The 17,206-nt window shown below is 34.2% G+C and overlaps 1 protein-coding gene across 1 annotated transcript; it reads left to right on the forward strand.

The window, feature by feature from the left end:
- Positions 1–1,028: 1,028 nt before the first annotated feature.
- On the forward strand, positions 1,029–5,398 carry LOC149579660 (non-specific lipid transfer protein GPI-anchored 29-like). Its single transcript, XM_089786464.1, has 2 exons — positions 1,029–1,469; positions 4,818–5,398. The coding sequence occupies exons 1-2, from the start codon at positions 1,115–1,117 to the stop codon at positions 5,006–5,008; spliced, it is 546 nt and encodes a 181-aa protein (XP_089642590.1). The 5' UTR covers positions 1,029–1,114; the 3' UTR covers positions 5,009–5,398.
- The last annotated feature ends 11,808 nt before the right edge of the window (positions 5,399–17,206 follow it).

Raw genomic sequence — 17,206 nt, forward strand, 5'->3', positions numbered from 1 at the left:
TTGTATGATAATATTTTTCTTGATATCCATTCCTATCTTCATCTTTGAGAATAGATTTTATGTATACTCCTTTCAAAATCCAATATTAATATCATGAAACTCCTTTGAATATATTACTATTATTAATCTAAACCAATCTCTACATCTTTGATATATAGGGGAAACAAGCCTGTTACGGCCCATGCATTGCGGCTAGCATTAACCATCACCTTCCCCCCAATTACCAAGCTCCTAAAAATGATCAGACGTGTACTAATAGCTGACGACACATACACTAATAGTTTTTAAAATTTTCTTAGTTGCTGGTTAGTCATTTGTGCGAAAAGCACTATTTTTAAGTGCATGATTATTGGGAGTCTTAGTGGCTGATTTCAGATGAATATTATAATATTAAGACTTTTAGACCACTTCCCACTCTAATGAATTACCTTTGAATTTCCCTATATGTATTACAAAGTTACAAACAACAATTTAACTCCATTTGCATAATCCTGGAATAAAACGAGTACATGCAAGAATGATGATGTGCTTGCGTCAAAAGCGGAGGGCGACTGTACAAGAGTAGGTTGCAGACAGAGCACACACATTACAGTTCACCTCCATTTATAAATAGTCCTTACTTTTTAAGTGGTGTGCCACAAACTCCCACCGCTGTGTCGATAAAGTTGAAATCAAACAAAAGATTTCATCACACGGTACACCCGGTGTTTCAAATTCAAACCCCCACTAATTTGAACCCCGCAACTGTTGACAGGGAATTTTCTTATTCTCATGCTTTGTAATGATGCCCTGCAATTACTCCACTGTCTAGGTTAAGAAGATTAAATGGATTCAAAAAAACCTTAAAAAGTAAAAAACAAACTTTTTCCCTTTCTCCACATTAAAAAAGATAATCTACTTTTCTGCCTTTTCGAGACACAACTGTCATCTCGACATTTACAGCGGACCAGTGGTGCGTTTGGTGAGAGCTATTAATACTGCTTTTCGATTCCGCTTTAAATCCCATTTAACTTTTACACCAGAAACCCGCCTACCCGTTCTCCTAAAGCGCCCTTTGCTTTCAAAACCCACATTGTGTTTCTCTGGACTTTGAATCGTTGCTCAGGTTTCTCTCATGGCGGGGCAAAGGAGCAGATTAATGGCGGTAAATGTGAGTTGGGTTTTGGTTATTCTGGTGTTGGCAGAAATGGGTTGTGCTCAGGAACCCGCTATGTCACCGTCTTCTGGAGGATGTGATGATACGGTATCAGAGTTGACGCCTTGCTTGAGTTATATCATGGCAAATGATACAACACCTCCTTCAAAGGATTGTTGCAGTGGGCTTAAGAAGGTTGTTAATTCGAATATAGTTTGTCTTTGTACTTTGCTGGCAAGCAGCAGTTCATATGGCATTACTGTTAACCAGACTCGTGCTGCTGCCATGCCTGTTGCTTGCAAGGTCCAAACCCCTCCGCTCAGTGCTTGCGCTGGTAAGATTTAATGTTTTTTTGAAAATTTTCTGGTGTGTTTTCCGATCTGTTTAGGTGCCTTGTACTTAAAATTTAGTTGTATGATGGTTTTTTAATTTGCATTTATATGATTAAGGACATGGCTGTGGAGGACATATGATGACTTCGTTTAAGTTTCTTTGAAGAAACTTTATTTACCTTTTTTTGGGGGGCGAATCCAGCTTGGATGTGCTTTCAGGACATAATATTTCTAGAGACCATTTATATAATTTTTCAAAGATTCCGGAAGCGGACTGCTTTGCTAATCTTTTTAGACCAGTACATAATATTATCAGAGACCTTGTAATGAACTACTAAAGCGTCTGATAATGAACTGTAGTTGGCTTCTTTGTTTAGGTGATTACATAATATTTCCAGAGATGGATAGGATTTGTTAAGGCTCTCGGGAAATGGATTGATTAATTTTTTTTTTTTTTTGGATCGGTACGTAATATTTTCATAGACATAGCGATGAATTCATTGCACAGCTGAAAATGGACTTTACTTAGCTTTTCTGGATCCGGAGACAATAGCTTCAGAGGCCATGTAATTCCTTTGCTAAAGCGTCTCGAAAATAACTGTGTGTAGTTCTCTTTTGTTCCAGGTTCGATTCTTGGTGTAGTAATGGTGTGTGTGTGTGTGTGTGTGTGTGTGTGTGAGAGAGAGAGAGAGAGAGAGAGAGAGAGAGAGAGAGAGAGAGAGATTTGGAGCTTTTTGATATGAACTTATGTAGGGGCTTTGGGATGCAAGTTTTCATTTCGTCTGACAAGGGTTTTAGATCGAAAATCTTAAACCAGACGTTGTGACTACAGTAATCAATAGCAGATTATGGGTATCGTTTAATACGTTTATTTTATTGGAATTTGGATTAGAAACATCCGTTGTTATTTATATTGATGTCATTCATGTTGTCTGTCACCGGCTATAACTGTATGTGAAGGTCCTTTTTAGATTAACTACCCGAGAGTGTAATCTAATAGATAAACTAACTGTTTGTTTGTACTGAAGATCTCTACTAATTTTCTGTACTGAGGAGCATATGATCGTAGAGTGCCATTATAACAAGTTTTTGATTTCTTTTTAGTCGATTAGTTAGTGCTTGATCTGGGGGTCCAATCTACATATAAAGTTGCTCAATTATTCTCCATTGTGCAGCTGTCAAGCCTTTTTGGAACTGGGCGGCTCTCAGTAGAAAAGTTTTTTGTAAGTGGTTCTTCATTTACCATCGAGCTATTGGCTTCTGGGGTGTTGTATCATGGATTAGTTGTGGTTTGTTGGTTATTTAGATCTTGCCATTTGACTCTCTGCCTTTTAGTATTCTAATTGTAGAATGGAATTTTTTTAACCGCGAAGGTCAAAGATAGTCTGTGGGTCTGTGTTTGCTGTTAATCAATATTTTCAAGGTCCTTAGTGAAATATTTGTTGTTATATGGGATTCTTTTGGCTGAACGTTTTCTCCTATCACAAGGAGTTAAGGACCCAGGGGTGGGTATCCATTCAGCTAAAATCAGCCAAAATTGTTCAGAACAATGATCTTGGCCTCATCCCCTCCCCTCATCCCTTTTTAATGTTAAAACCAACATTAAAAACCACGGGCCCAGAGACGTCCCAGAGACTTTATTCCGAGTGAGCTCTTTAAGAAAGAGCCCATTGACATTATCGATCAATTTCATTAAGCGCAAGTAGTTAAATTCTTCAATATTTTCTGATGTTAGAGAGTAGAAAGTTTTTTTCTCGGTCTCTTTGCCTAAGTCCGAGTTTGAAGTTAAAGTTTTAATGTTTTCAATAGACTCTAATGCAGAACTACCACAGCTGTCGTAAAGGTTTTCTTTTAGATGGGAATAAGCTTATAAAAAACTACATTGCTACCAATGAAACAACATAGGTCTTCAAACATTCTATCAGCTTTTCTTTTAAATGGGAATAAGCTTATAGAAAACTACATTGCTACCAATGAAACAACATAAAATCAATAGAAATGGAGCGCGTACACATCAATTCAAAGGAGGTTCTGTGACAAAGTTGCTCACTTTTTAGGAGAGCCTTTCTGTGGCGCACACTTTTTCAGTAGGCGTGTTATGATGTTTCGGGTGCTTTTACAATTTTATGGTGTCCATGTTTTCAAAGTAGTTTTGTTATTATAATCTTGTTTAGCTCGTCTTTTCAGCATTCTATCAGTCTTGTGGGTCGTTCGTTCTTTTGTGCTGGATCTGGCTTTTGATCTCATTGTAGTTTCTGCACTTGATCCCTTCCACTTCAATTTCTTTTTGGGCATTATTAAATCTTTCACTTCATTGTCGACAGTTATAAAATAGGTTTCGATGGGCACTAACATGATGACCGCGTGCGTCAATAAGCTACCTGCCTTGTCCAATTAGATATTTTTGACATATAATGTTATGATGTGACTGTTAATTTTTACCCTCAATTTTAAGGGATACAAGTCTTGTCATTTCGGTTTTGGCAATTTTCCCTGGAAGTGAAGATGACGTGCCAAATCTACCTTGTTTCTTCAGTACGGTTTCATGAATTTGATATACAGTATATGTTATTTTATACACGGTTCTGTGTAGAATTGAACCCTCGAGTAAAATTGAACTCGAGACCCCTTGATTGGGGAGGGCTTGTAACTTATTCTTGCGCTGCAGGGTCATGCCTGCCCACTATATATATGTTATTGATACAGTGTATATTACTTTATTTCTCTCAAGTTGAGGGCTACAAGTCTTGTGGTTTACTGTATATTCAGTGTTCAGTTTTCTACAATCTATTCAATTTTTTAACAATCAGTAGCTTCTGATTCATACACAATCTAATCCAGAAACTACTGATTGTGAAACATTGGATATTACTTTATTTGTGAAACATTGGATATTACTTTATTTCCCTCAAGTTGAGGGCCAGAAACACTGATTGTGAAACACTGGATATTACTTTATTTCACTGGATATTACTTTATTTCCCTCAAATCGAGGGCTTGGGCAACAAGCCCTGGAAGTGAAGATGATGTACCAAATTTACCCTGTTTCTTTAGTGTGCGCTGTGGTTTCATGAATTTGATTGAGAGTGCATATGTGACATTACACATGAATTTGATTGAGAGTGCATATGTGATATTATAATTGAACATCCATGTTGTTGAGTTGAATTCTGCAAATTTTTCATCAATGTTTTGGATTTTAATGGGGTACAATTCATCAAACTGTGTAATCAACATTTCATGATCCATATTTCATGGATGCTAATGTTTTCTTCTTGTTGCAGTTTTGTAATCAACATTTCAGATCAAATTTATCTGTAATTGATGCTAATGTTTTCTTCTTGTTCTAGCTCTTGCACCAACTCCCACGAACACCTTTCCGGATTCCCCTGGTGTGGGATCTCCAATTGCTGGTTCGAATGGTGCAACCCCTGTTTTGAGCCCCTCTGCAACTACCGGAGCAGCAGACGGTTTTACAACATCTCCTATTAGCATCTTTACGGGTCTACTTTTAGCTGGAGTTGCACAACTGCTTATTTGAGTTCTTACTACTAGTTATTTCGTCTCTTTTAGACTGTTCGTTTCACTGTAATTCCAGCATGTTTTGATTAGACTATTATAGGCTAACATGTTTATTTAGGGATTTTTTTGTCAGTTTTCATTTAGCTGAAAATGCTTCAGATTATAAAAAGGGATTATTCCTGAATGTTTGTGGATCCTGATCAGTCATGACAGTTCTGTTTTATATAACCGATCATGGAAATTCATTGCGTGTGGACTTGCATCTTATTAGAAAGAAACACGGAAAAAGGCCCTTTTTAGGGTTCATGTGTAGGGGGTGATGGTGTTTGTCGACTTTCATATTTTAGATGCTGTGGTGGGGATAACTATGATATATATGATTTATATAGTTGCACATGTTGACTGTAAATGGGGCCACGCCACATGGGAGGCTTTATCTATTTGTTGTTGAAGTTCGTTGTGCATTGAATCATTCTGTTTGAAAGGTGGCAGACATTTATTGATAAAAATCTTTCCTAACAGATCTTTAAGAACAATCTAAATTGGAAAATATGTGTTCAAATCGAGCCACGAAAGTCGCGGTAATTGATAATCCCTGGTGGGAGAGCAGAATTGTGAAATGCAGCCACACGAAAAAACCCTTATCAAAACCCTTATCAAATATGAAGTCTGGAAATCCTCCTTAAACTATAATCAGTGTATTGACATTGGATACGCACTTCAAACTGAAATCAATGCATGCTATTTGTCTATAAATACACAAATTCTAATGACCCTTAGCCCTAATCTGAACATGGATAGTGAAGTTGACCATTTTTCCGTAACTTCTTAACAATCTATTTAATGAATCTTTCAAAATCGAACATCTAAAACGCAGCATCCACGTAAATGCAATATTCTTGGCATCTAAAAAAGATAAAATATGGCGCTTTGTGCATTTAAATTTTTTAAATTAATTTTGTATGGTTTCCTTGAGCATTGTTTAAATTTAATTATGCTTTATTTGTTTCAGAGCCATTTCTGGTATTTTCTTCTAATCATTCAATGCTTATTGTAGAAGTTATTCTATTTTATCTATTCTAACCTCCAGGAGTGCTGTTCTGTTAGATCTGGAAGTATGCTGACAAGAGCAACCCTAAGCAATCCACCAAAGATGCCATTAGTGGGTAGAAAAAACACAATGGAAGAAGAGGTGAGAGATAAGACTCTTATCTATTACTGCATGGCACACAAAATTGAGTATTAAAATTGATGTTTACAAATATTATCCTATGTAAGACATTGACCACGTGAAGAAATTAATATTGCACCAATTAAATTTAATCCAAACTTATTTCTGCCAAGGGATCTCAACATCCCCTAATAATTGTTTAGTAATCTCTTGGTACCTAGTATAAACAAAATACTTACTAGATAGGGTACACCACCCCAAGCCGAAGTCAAAACATTTGGCTGTTTAAAGAGTAACACTCTCTAGTAGCTAAAATTCTAGAAAGCTCTTGGTGGTCTGCCTCTGAGCCCCTAGGAAGCATTTGAAGAGTGCAAGACAAATTGATAAGGAGTCTTTATCCCATCTTGTAGCAAGAAAATAATTGCACAAAGTTTGAAGATGAGGATAATTGGATAAAATGGGAGAGTTGCCATCTCGAGCAACAAACAAAAACAAAGCCTTAGAATCTTCCACATGTACATATCTAGAAAATGTCCCTCTTAATCAATTGAGCTCTAGTTTCGATAGTATTCCACACCATAGAGCCATGACCTTAAAGAGGAAGTGTGAAAATACGCAAAGGAGGGCAAAGGATCAGCACCTCTAAAATACTTATGAGTAATTATACAAGTGCAAAGTTGATTTTTTCTAGAGCAACATCATTAGTAAAGTTTAGCAACCAAAGCTAGGCTACTCAAGAGAGAAGATTGGAGACCAAGAACATGCCCTCCTTAGGCCTACTAATAATTTCCCAATTGATCAAAGCTCCATTTAGAATTATGCAAATTACCACTCCTACGGAATTGTTGAGAAAGAGCTTCAAATTCTTGAGTAAGTTGCCAAGAGCGTCTTCAACAATGCTTCTATAAATGGGAGTGTTTGAATAATAGATTGAAGAAGGGTAGACAAGTAATAATAGAGAGCCATCTATGGGTCTAGTTATTTACCTTATCTTGAAGCTTGTTAATCAGATTTTGGCAGAAGAGTTGTGGCTCCCTAGAAACATCGATTGGAATGCCAAGATATGTCGGAGAGTGAACCGAACCAATTTGAAACTTGAGGACATTCTCAATCCTTCGTGGAATAGGTTTGGGAGTGTTAAATAATATAGAAGATTTGTGAATGAACTTTTTGGCACATCGTTGCCAAATAAATGTCCAAAGTCTATTGGAAGGCTTAAGCTTCCTTGATTCGAACAATTCTAGCAAGAGTAGAGTTATCAACAAATTGAAGATGACAAAGTGAAGGTAAACCATTGCTTCTTCCCCTTCCCAACAACTCGAAACTACTGGAGGGAGAGTGGGTCTAGCCCTAGAAGTCTTTTTTGGTTGTAGCTGTCAGTGTGACTGAATCACCATCGTGGATGTAGATGATGATGACATTGGGAATACAATAATACATAAAAAAAAAAGTCTTGATAATAGTGAAATGGGTTTGGGAATGAGCATTGTCTCTCCAACACCCACAATCCCTAATTTATTGTAATTTTAAATTATTAATTGATTACAAATGAAAATTACTTAATTAAACATTTAAATGCTTTGAATATAACAATTTTAAATCAATTAATAAAATAACTAGATCTCAAGCTAGCTCGCTCCTAGGTCGAAAGTTAGGGTTTGTGAAATGTTTTCATGGTAGATTGGTAAAATGAATATGTATAATATAGAAGATTTGTGTTCATTAGCTTTTTGGCATGTTGTTGCCAAATAAATATCCAAAGTATGTTAGAAGGCTTCAACTTTCTTCACTTAAGCAATTCTAGCAAGAGTGAAGTCATCAACAAATTGAAGATGAGAAGGAGAAGATAAATCATTGACCAATGTTACCCTTGTTAATGAATTTGCCCAAACTCTCATCCATAATAATTAAAATATAGGGGAAAAAAGGATCACCCTAGCGGAGACCCCTAGAAGCATCAAATAATTAGGACAGTTGGCCATTAAGAAGAATAAAGAAAGATCCAAAAGTGACAACTCATAGTCCAACTCACCCACTTTGAGTTAAAGCCAAAAGTAAGAAGAATATTCCTTAGAAAGCTCCATTTGACTACAGGCCTTAGCCATATTTGGTTTAATAAATATAGAGCGCTCCCTTGAGCTAGCAATAACCACCCCATCTAAGATTGGTCTTCTTGCAACAAAACCTCCTTGTTCTTCTAAAATAATAGAAGAGAAATCACTTTTTAAGTCGCTCAACAATCAACTCAATAATAACTTTGTAAGCCATGTTACAAACAACAATAGGTCTAAAAAACTCCAATTGATTAGCCCCATCTCTTTTTAGAATAAGAACTAAGAAAGTAGAATTTAGTGCTCGAAGCATTTGCTTGCTAGAATAAGATTTCTTAACAACTTCTAACAAATCTTGATTAATGATGTTTCAAGTCTTGAAAGATTTCAATAGGAAAGCAATTGGGGCCATAAGCTTTTCCCTTAGGCATAACAAAGACCACCTCCTCCAACTCGGCCAAAGAGATTGGGCGCATAAGATAATCATTCATTTCTTGAGAAGGGAGGGAATATAAGTCAAGATAATATGCTCCTCATTATCAAAAGGAAGAGAATCTTTAGAGATACAATAAGATAAATCTATTAATGTCCAACAAAAGACCACCAAGGGTCTAAGGGACTGAGAAGAGGTTAGAAGAGAACCGAGTAGCCTCTTGAAACAAAGCTCGCAAAGAAGATAATTGGATACCTTCAGAATTAACCAAAGAAGAAATATAGCTCTGATTTGATAAGATTGCACAGTCTTGTGGAAAAGGGCATTGTTCCTATTGCCTTCTTGGAGCCAATCAACTTTGGCCTTTTGCTTCTTGAATATTTCCTCCCAAAGTTTCCATTCATCCACACCTCTTGAAGTAAGGGATTCAACATTCCCCAAATCCTCAGAGAAACAAAGATCCCTAATCTATTTAGTTATGACTTCCAAACGCTCGTGAGCAAGCCTCTTCATGGAATGAAGGTTCACAAAATAATCTTGATTCCATATGTTGAGTTGGCTTTTGACATTGAAGTTTTTTAGAAAAAGAAAACATAGCAGTACCAAAAGAAGGGGCATCATCCCTCCATTAACAAGAAGTAAGATCATGAAGAGAGAAGTATCGAAGCCACATGCATTGAAACTTAAAAGGAGGATTCTTAGGAATAATAACCCAAGTACAAGGAAATTTAATTGGCCAATGATCAGAATCCCTCCGGTCTAGAATTTTAAAAGAAAGAGTGAGGCCACCACTAACCTAGAAGCAAGAAACTAAAAATCTATCCAGAGGTTCTGAGATAGCGTCAGCTCCAGTCTAATTATTCCAAGTAAAGAGACCATTAGTGAGCTTAATATTAGAAAGATGCAAAAGATCTATATTTTTATGAAGAAGATCAAAGGAAAGGCCCTATCTAGGGCAACCCACGTCGCTTCTCTTCTAGACTTAAAACTGAATTGAAATCTCCTACTAACAACCAAGGATGGTAAGGTTGAAAGTTTCTAACATGCTGAATATGTGTTGAAAGTTCCATCTTTCCCACAAAATTGACAGGTGCATACACATTAGTAATTAGGATAATCTCACATGAATCTAAATAAGAAACCACCATAGAAAGAGCTAAATGAGAAGACAGCTAACCAATGGGAGAAAATTTTTGAGGGTTCCAAAACATAGCCAAACCACCAGAATTCCTTATAGCCCCAACACACTGGAATTGCCCACAAGGACAAATACTAGAGGCAAATTGAACCATAGACTCCACTGAAAGCTTAGTCCCTTGGACAGAAAAAATGTCTGGAGAATGATCAATCACCAAATTGTGAATAACCTTTTATCTGGTGATGCTATTCAACCCCCTAACATTCCACGAGAGGATGATTGTCATTGAGTAGAATGGGGGGAATGAGCATCCAAGGGTTTCACAACCCTAGACTCTATCAAATCTAAGCTTCACTTGGTCTTTTTTACACCCACTCTTTAAAGGAGTAAACAAAACCCTCTTAAAAGGTCTTTGTAGCAAACCCAAAGGGAGGGGAGATCCCTTACCTTTACCAATGACATTGCATCCTTAACTAAGTCCACTAGATACCATCATTATCTTGAGGCACCACATGAGTCACCAAAGCTCGAGACTTGGGAGTACTAGGGAGTTCATTTGTCTTCCGAACTACAACTTGAGATGCTTTACATGAATCATGAGGTGGAGCTTTCCCATTGCAAATTGGATCAGCGGAGATACTAGGAGGAATACCCTCCTCTAAAACCATACTTTCCAACACCTTAAATTGATTAAAACTAGAATATGACTACTGGTCTTTGAGGGGCCTTTTTTGTCCATGTCCCTTAGCTTATGGGCGAGCAAGAATAAAGCCATCCTCATCCGAGCCAATATCATTCAATTGAGTCTTCCCTTTTCCTGCATTATCTGCTTGTGCATGCCCCTTAGCCATGTTATCCATTTGAGCTTTACTTTTTCTTGTAGTGTTCATCTGACCACCACCATTGGTAGTAGTAAAGCCATATGTCCCTTTAGAAGCTGAGACCTGAGGGCATTGGCACTACAAATGACCATACTCATGACATATCCAACATCAGAAAGGAAGGGATTCATAATCCAATTGCTGCACCCAAGAAAAAGACCCAAGACAAATTTTCATAGAATTTGGTAATGGGTTATTCAAATATATTTCAACACAGATTTTGGCATAAGAGAACTTTTTTATTGAGGGGTTGATGGGAAATCGCAGTCGGCTTTCCAAGCAAAGCAACAATTGGATGAAGAATGCCAGAGTTCAAGAGGAAGGTGTGGAAGGTGAACCCACACTGACACATTTGAAGGGAGATGTCACCGGAATTAAATCCTGAATGCCAAGGTTTAACAAATAACCTCATGTGGTTGTAAAAACAAAGACCCCTTCAATCCTGATCAGACATGCAAGAGAAAACAACAAAGAAATAACTATTCCCAACCAACATGATATACATACCTCCTCCTACCTGCCACAAACGATGAATCCATGCCTTAAGAGTCAATAGGGATATCCAAATACCAAGAAATTTAGATATCAAAGCATGCTTAGTCCAGTACTCAATGTCCTCCATTAGTGCTTCTAGAGGAATAACCAAAATAGGTTGATCTTGGCTTCGTGGAAGACAACTGTCATCCTTTTAAAGCCTGAAGCTCCCCTGACATAAAATGAACCAGTTCCCATTCATGCATGTTCGGAAAAGAGCCATGCATGTTCCAAAAAGAACCATCTATTACCACCAACGCAAAATAAATTCCAGACCCATGATTTTGACTAGATTGTTGATCATTGACATTTGGCAGAGTCGCAACTGCCACCATAGCTTTGGTGCCATTAGATTCCATAGATTTCCCCAACACCTGTGGCTGATTCGTCAACACTCTCTCCCTAGCTGAATTTGGCTTAGAATTACCTCGTTCTCTAGCTTGTTTCTTCAAGTTATTCAAACCTGCAACCATTTTTTCATTCTCCATTCAAACTTCACCCTTATTCTTCCAAATAAAAATAAAAATATTGATACAGATAATAAAATCATCACACATCTTCTATCACAATCTCCATGAGATTTCTATTGAAAATTGAATTATTAGATGAATCATCAAACTTTTAAAATAAAAGGTAGGTTTTTCTCTTGAAAAAATTGTAGTTAATAAAGATAGAATGTAATTTCAAAGTTGATTCATGTTACCAAAGCACATGTCAGAATGAAATCCTTGAGATTATATAATATATGGTAATCTTGTTCGTTTGTGAATTGAGATTATATAATAAATGACAGTCTTGTTCGTTTGTAAATTGGTCTTTCAACATCTTTGTACATGAAATGATCCACAAGTTGATGTCTTTTAGGGGTCAAGTAGAAGGCAACAACTATCCAATGACGAAAGTCGTGGCTCATGCCGACCCACATTATTTTTAGTTGGACAGGATGTTAAAGTTTTATGATTTGTTTTTAATTCTTTTATATTCTCTATAATTTTGTCAGCATTTTACCTTTAAAAGTAGAATATATTTCTTATAAAATATTTTTAAAAGTGAACATTAGTAATGTACAAATAATTCCTTGCTCCCAATTTTCTAAAGGGACAATTAATGTTACAGACTAAAGTTTTTGGGTATGTATTTTTAAATTAGGTACAAAACAATTTCCTAGGCATTTTTTTTTCTAAATTGAAAAAATAGGGAAAAGGTAAGAAAATAAATAAATAATGAAAATTAGTCTAAATTTTTAATTCAACTATATTGTTAAAATTATGCCAACTTACAATTTCTCTCATTCCCTTTTTATTCTTCAAAATTTAAAAATCTTTTTAACTTTTAAAATGTAATTATAATCATATTTTAATAATTAAAGTTGAATACAATCTATTTGTTAAAAATATTAAATTATATTTTAAAATTAATATCATTAATTATAGAGAATTATAAATAAAATATATTAATTTTTAATTTTTTTCTAAAAAAATAAATAGTTAGATTATCTTTTCAAATGATTATAATTTATATATTTCAAATATATTCCTTTTATATAATTTTTTAGTTTTTAATTTTTATTTATTTATGATTGATGGTGTGATCATTTTTTCAAATCTTTATGATCATTATTGACATGTGAAGTATATTCAATTATAACCCACTTTAATGAATAAATGGTCAAGAGAATAACTTGATTGATTATGGAATTTGCCTCATTATAGTGGACTCCTAGTTCTCATTTTATTATTCTCAATTTTTGTTTATTTTTCAAAATAAATTATTTAATTCTCTTTATCTTTAATTTTTTTCAAAAACAAAAATTAACACACATATATATTCAATTTATGTCATTCTAATGATATGGTTGGATAAATCTTTTTCCTATCACACTTCAATGTATATTGAAAGGCTTTTAAGCTCATACATTTTGTTGTTGCCTTATATTAGGCGGTAGCTAATTTATGCCTATGTATGTCTTATATATAAGATGATATACTATCCATTGCCCCCATGACCAACGGTAGAAACCAAACGGAAACGGCCATTTTAAAATTTAAACATCCCGCCCACAATAAATTTAAATTTATATCTTGCCCAACACAATATCAAAATGTTCTATTTGCTAGTTTTTGGTTCCGACGCAGGATTATCATAACGCTCTATTTGCTGGTTTTTGGTTTTGATGCAGGATTATCAAAATGCTCTATTTGATGGTTTTTGGTTTTGACGCAGTATTATCAAAACACTCTATTTGCTAGTTTTTGGTTTTGACGAATGTGCAGGATTATCAAAATGCTCTATTTGCCGGTTTTTTTGTTTTGACGAATGTGTAGGATTCTAGAGGAGGGTTAAAGTAGTTGATCTTATCCTCAAGAATTTTCAGCAGTCTGTGTGCCATGCGAGTAGCCTGCAAATTGGATGGTAGTTAAAATTGTTAATGGTGGATGAAGATTTGGAACACATACCATTCTATTTTCTTCTTCAAATGCAAAAAATGAACTCCCTCTGGTAATTTGGGGTACCTGTCACTCGGCCAGCTTTAAACATCACACACTAAGGAAGAAATTAAGCTTGGAAAAGTAAGTCAAACTTTGACTATTTAACACTTTTACACCAGGAATCAAGCCTTAGTGTGTGATGTTTAAGCCGTTCGCGTCACTCTCCTATTCTCTTATCTAATTTGTGGGTATCTTGTCTTTTGTTTCTCTACCAAGTTAGATTCTTGAAAGTATGAATTTGAAATTTGTTATTGCTTAGTTGCTCATAAATACTGTTTTCAAATGCCTTTGGATTCATTAGTTGCTATATTTTTTTTATAGATGCTACGTTGTTTCACCTACAAAGGAGAGTATGCGACATCATCAGGATTCGATGATCATTCCTAAGTTGCCATAAGCTTTTAGATCAAAAGCACCTGGAGGAGAGTCCATGGCAGCACTGTCCAAGAAGAGAGAGTTGGTTTCAGGACACCCTCTAGCATTTGATCATGCCGCCAACAAGGTATTTTCTGGCTCTTTCCATGAGAAATACTGGGACACTATTTCCACAACTTCCATATCCACACAGAAGCAAAAGAGATAATAGAAAAGTTTTCATTGATTCAGTGTGAAAAATTGAAAATTTTGAGCCTTTTCCCCGAATCATTCAGTGTGTGCCCTTGCAATCAATGTATTTCACATTAGAAATCTTCATTCCAAAATTTATCTTCCCCTGTGGACACGCCTTTTGATGGATGTATCTATCCGTTCCAAAGTAGGCAAATAAGAGGAGGGCAAAGCCTATGATGGTATTTGGTTGTGCACATACCATTTCATCTCCAATTTGTGAAGATTTACCATCGCCTTGTGACTAGGATGCACGGTTGGACAAAAACTTGTAGCAATTGGCATTACAACCGTCAATTGCATATACTGCAAAGTTTACAAAGTTTACAGACTGACTTAACAAACCTATTTTATGTATATCTGGAGATCAATGTTTGGGAGACAATTGTGCAACATTTTTTCAATAAAAAACTTATTGAAATTTTGTTTTTAATAATATATTGTGAATTATATTGTTTTAAAATAATAATAATAATTTTTGATTGGTAAGAATGGAGTTTATTTAATTTTACATTTAAGTTATTCTTGAATTTTCATTGTGATACCACATAATTTTTACCATTGATTTTTTAAACTCATAATTACTAAAAATATTCTTAACTATATTTTAGATTTTAAAAAGAAAGTATAATTAATATAAATATTGTATTTTATTAAGTTAGAAATAATTTTTTGATTGAAATTTTATTGATAAGTAGGAGATGGGTATTGTGAACTATTACTCATGTAAATAGGTCAATAAGTTTGACTCAAAAATGACACGTGAATTCCAAGAACAATATCACAACTAAAATTTTATTATTATTAAATGACGATATTTATGACAATTTATATTTAATTTTGATCCATTTTTTAAGAAATTGTGTAATTCAATAACATAATGAAAAACAATATAATCTTGTGTAAAGTTAGGTATGAGAGGATTGATCACTATCTTGTGGGACTAGGGTTTTCCAAGAATGATGCAAATCCAAACCTCTATTTTAAGGTAATTAATGGTTATACATTATTACTTATTCTATATGTTGATGACTTGTTAATTGAAGGAGAAGATCACTTGATTTCTGCAGTAAGAGAGATCTAACTTTAGAATTTGACATGAATATTTGAGCATTTTACAATACTTTATTACATTAGAAGTTTGGCAGAAATTAGATGGTATCATTCTTAATCAAGGAAAAGTATACCTTTGACCTTCTCAAAAGGTTTGGAATGTTAGAGTGTAGACCCATGTCTACACCTATGGAAACCAGTTTGCACAAATTGAGGGAAGCAACAATAGAATCAGAATTGCAGATCCCACTCTCTATAGACAAATAATTGGATCATTGATGTATTTGGTTAACACAAGACTTGATATGTGTTATGCAGTGAATATTCTAAGCCATTTTTTGTGTAAACCAAAGGAGATACATCTTGTTGCTACAAATCATATTCTAAGATACCTTAGAGATACAATTAGATATGGTCTTAAATACAAAAATTTAGACCTAGATCAACATGGATATATTGTTGTTGTAAAGAATATTCTAAGATACCTTCAAGGTACAATTATATATGGTCTTGAATACAAAAATATAGACCTAGATCTACATGGATACTTTGATTCAAATTGGGTTGGAAGCGAATTGATCGAAAAACACAACATGATCTTGCTTCAATTTGAGATTAACAATGATCTTATGGATCAACCAAAAACAATTATTAGTTGCGTAAAGCTCTATTGAAGCCGAGTAAGTTGCAACCTCTATGAGAGCAAGAGATGCAAAATGGCTTTGTAAATTGCTTGTGGGATTATTTGGTGAGCTCATGAATCTTATTTTTCTCCACTGTAATAATCAAAGTTGTATCAAGCTTTTAGTGAATCCAATTTTGAGAATTTAAGACTGTAATAATCAAAGTTGTAACAAGCTTTTAGTGAATCCAGTTTATAGAATTTAAGTAGTTCATTCTGATATAGTATTTAGTTTTACTAGCTATGTTATTTTAAGAATTATAATTCTTAGATTTATGTCTTGATTTTGATTTGAAATCATTTTAAAGTTAAGAAAAATCTATAGTTGTCTAATACAAAAGTTATTATAAGATAATTAATTAATTAGTTAAAATCATATTAGAATGGTTAAGATTGTTATTATTTGAATTGTAAACCAGTGTAGTATGATACTTTCACAATAGATATAGATCATATATGGTCTATTCAATCCTAAATAATGATCTACTTATCAAATAATCAAATGTATTCTCTTGTTTCTAAATAATATATAGGAGGTGTCATTATCATTTATAGAGTTTTTAGTTACTTTTGTTATGATCAATTTGGTTTGAAGGAGTTCATTTCCAATAAGATATGGAGCTTCAATGTATATTGTATGCTACTCTAATCTATTTTCTTACAATTTTCAACATAGCAAGAATTATAGTATGATTAGTAGCCACCTAAAAAATACATAGTTAAAATAGTGGTTAATCAAATTTTATCTCTTAGTCCAATTAATAATAGTTAATTATACTATTCAAATCAGTTTACATTACAGAATTATATATTTCCACATTACTCAATAGTTTCTTTAATATTTAATCAAGATTGGTTTAAATTATTTTTCAATTTATATATTTTATATACAATTATATATTATGCAAAAATAATACATAAGTACTATTTGATTATTCAATAACAATGATGGCTATAACTAAGATTAAAGTTATTACTTTTTGGTACGCAAATGTAAAAATTATTTCTACAATTACACTTACATTTAAAAATTAAAATTAAATTTAAATGTTAACTAAAAATTACTTTGAATAAATTACTACAATGACTCTTGTTAAATCTTGCAAAATGTCAAAGTAATAATTTCGTCTAATTCATGCATAAGAAATCAAAAAATATAGTTTTAATACTACTTAATAC

This window comes from Cupressus sempervirens, chromosome 1 (genome assembly GCF_028749045.1).
Source record: "Cupressus sempervirens isolate cs-2001-9-10 chromosome 1, ASM2874904v1, whole genome shotgun sequence".
In the NCBI taxonomy this organism is placed as follows: Eukaryota; Viridiplantae; Streptophyta; class Pinopsida; order Cupressales; family Cupressaceae; genus Cupressus; species Cupressus sempervirens.

Bases quoted from the DNA above. Each gene is read 5' to 3' on its own strand.
- LOC149579660 (XM_089786464.1), top strand. From the start codon at position 1,115: ATGGCGGGGCAAAGGAGCAGATTAATGGCGGTAAATGTGAGTTGGGTT. The intron at 1,470-4,817 runs GTAAGATTTAAT...TTCTTGTTCTAG, and splicing joins TCCGCTCAGTGCTTGCGCTG to CTCTTGCACCAACTCCCACG.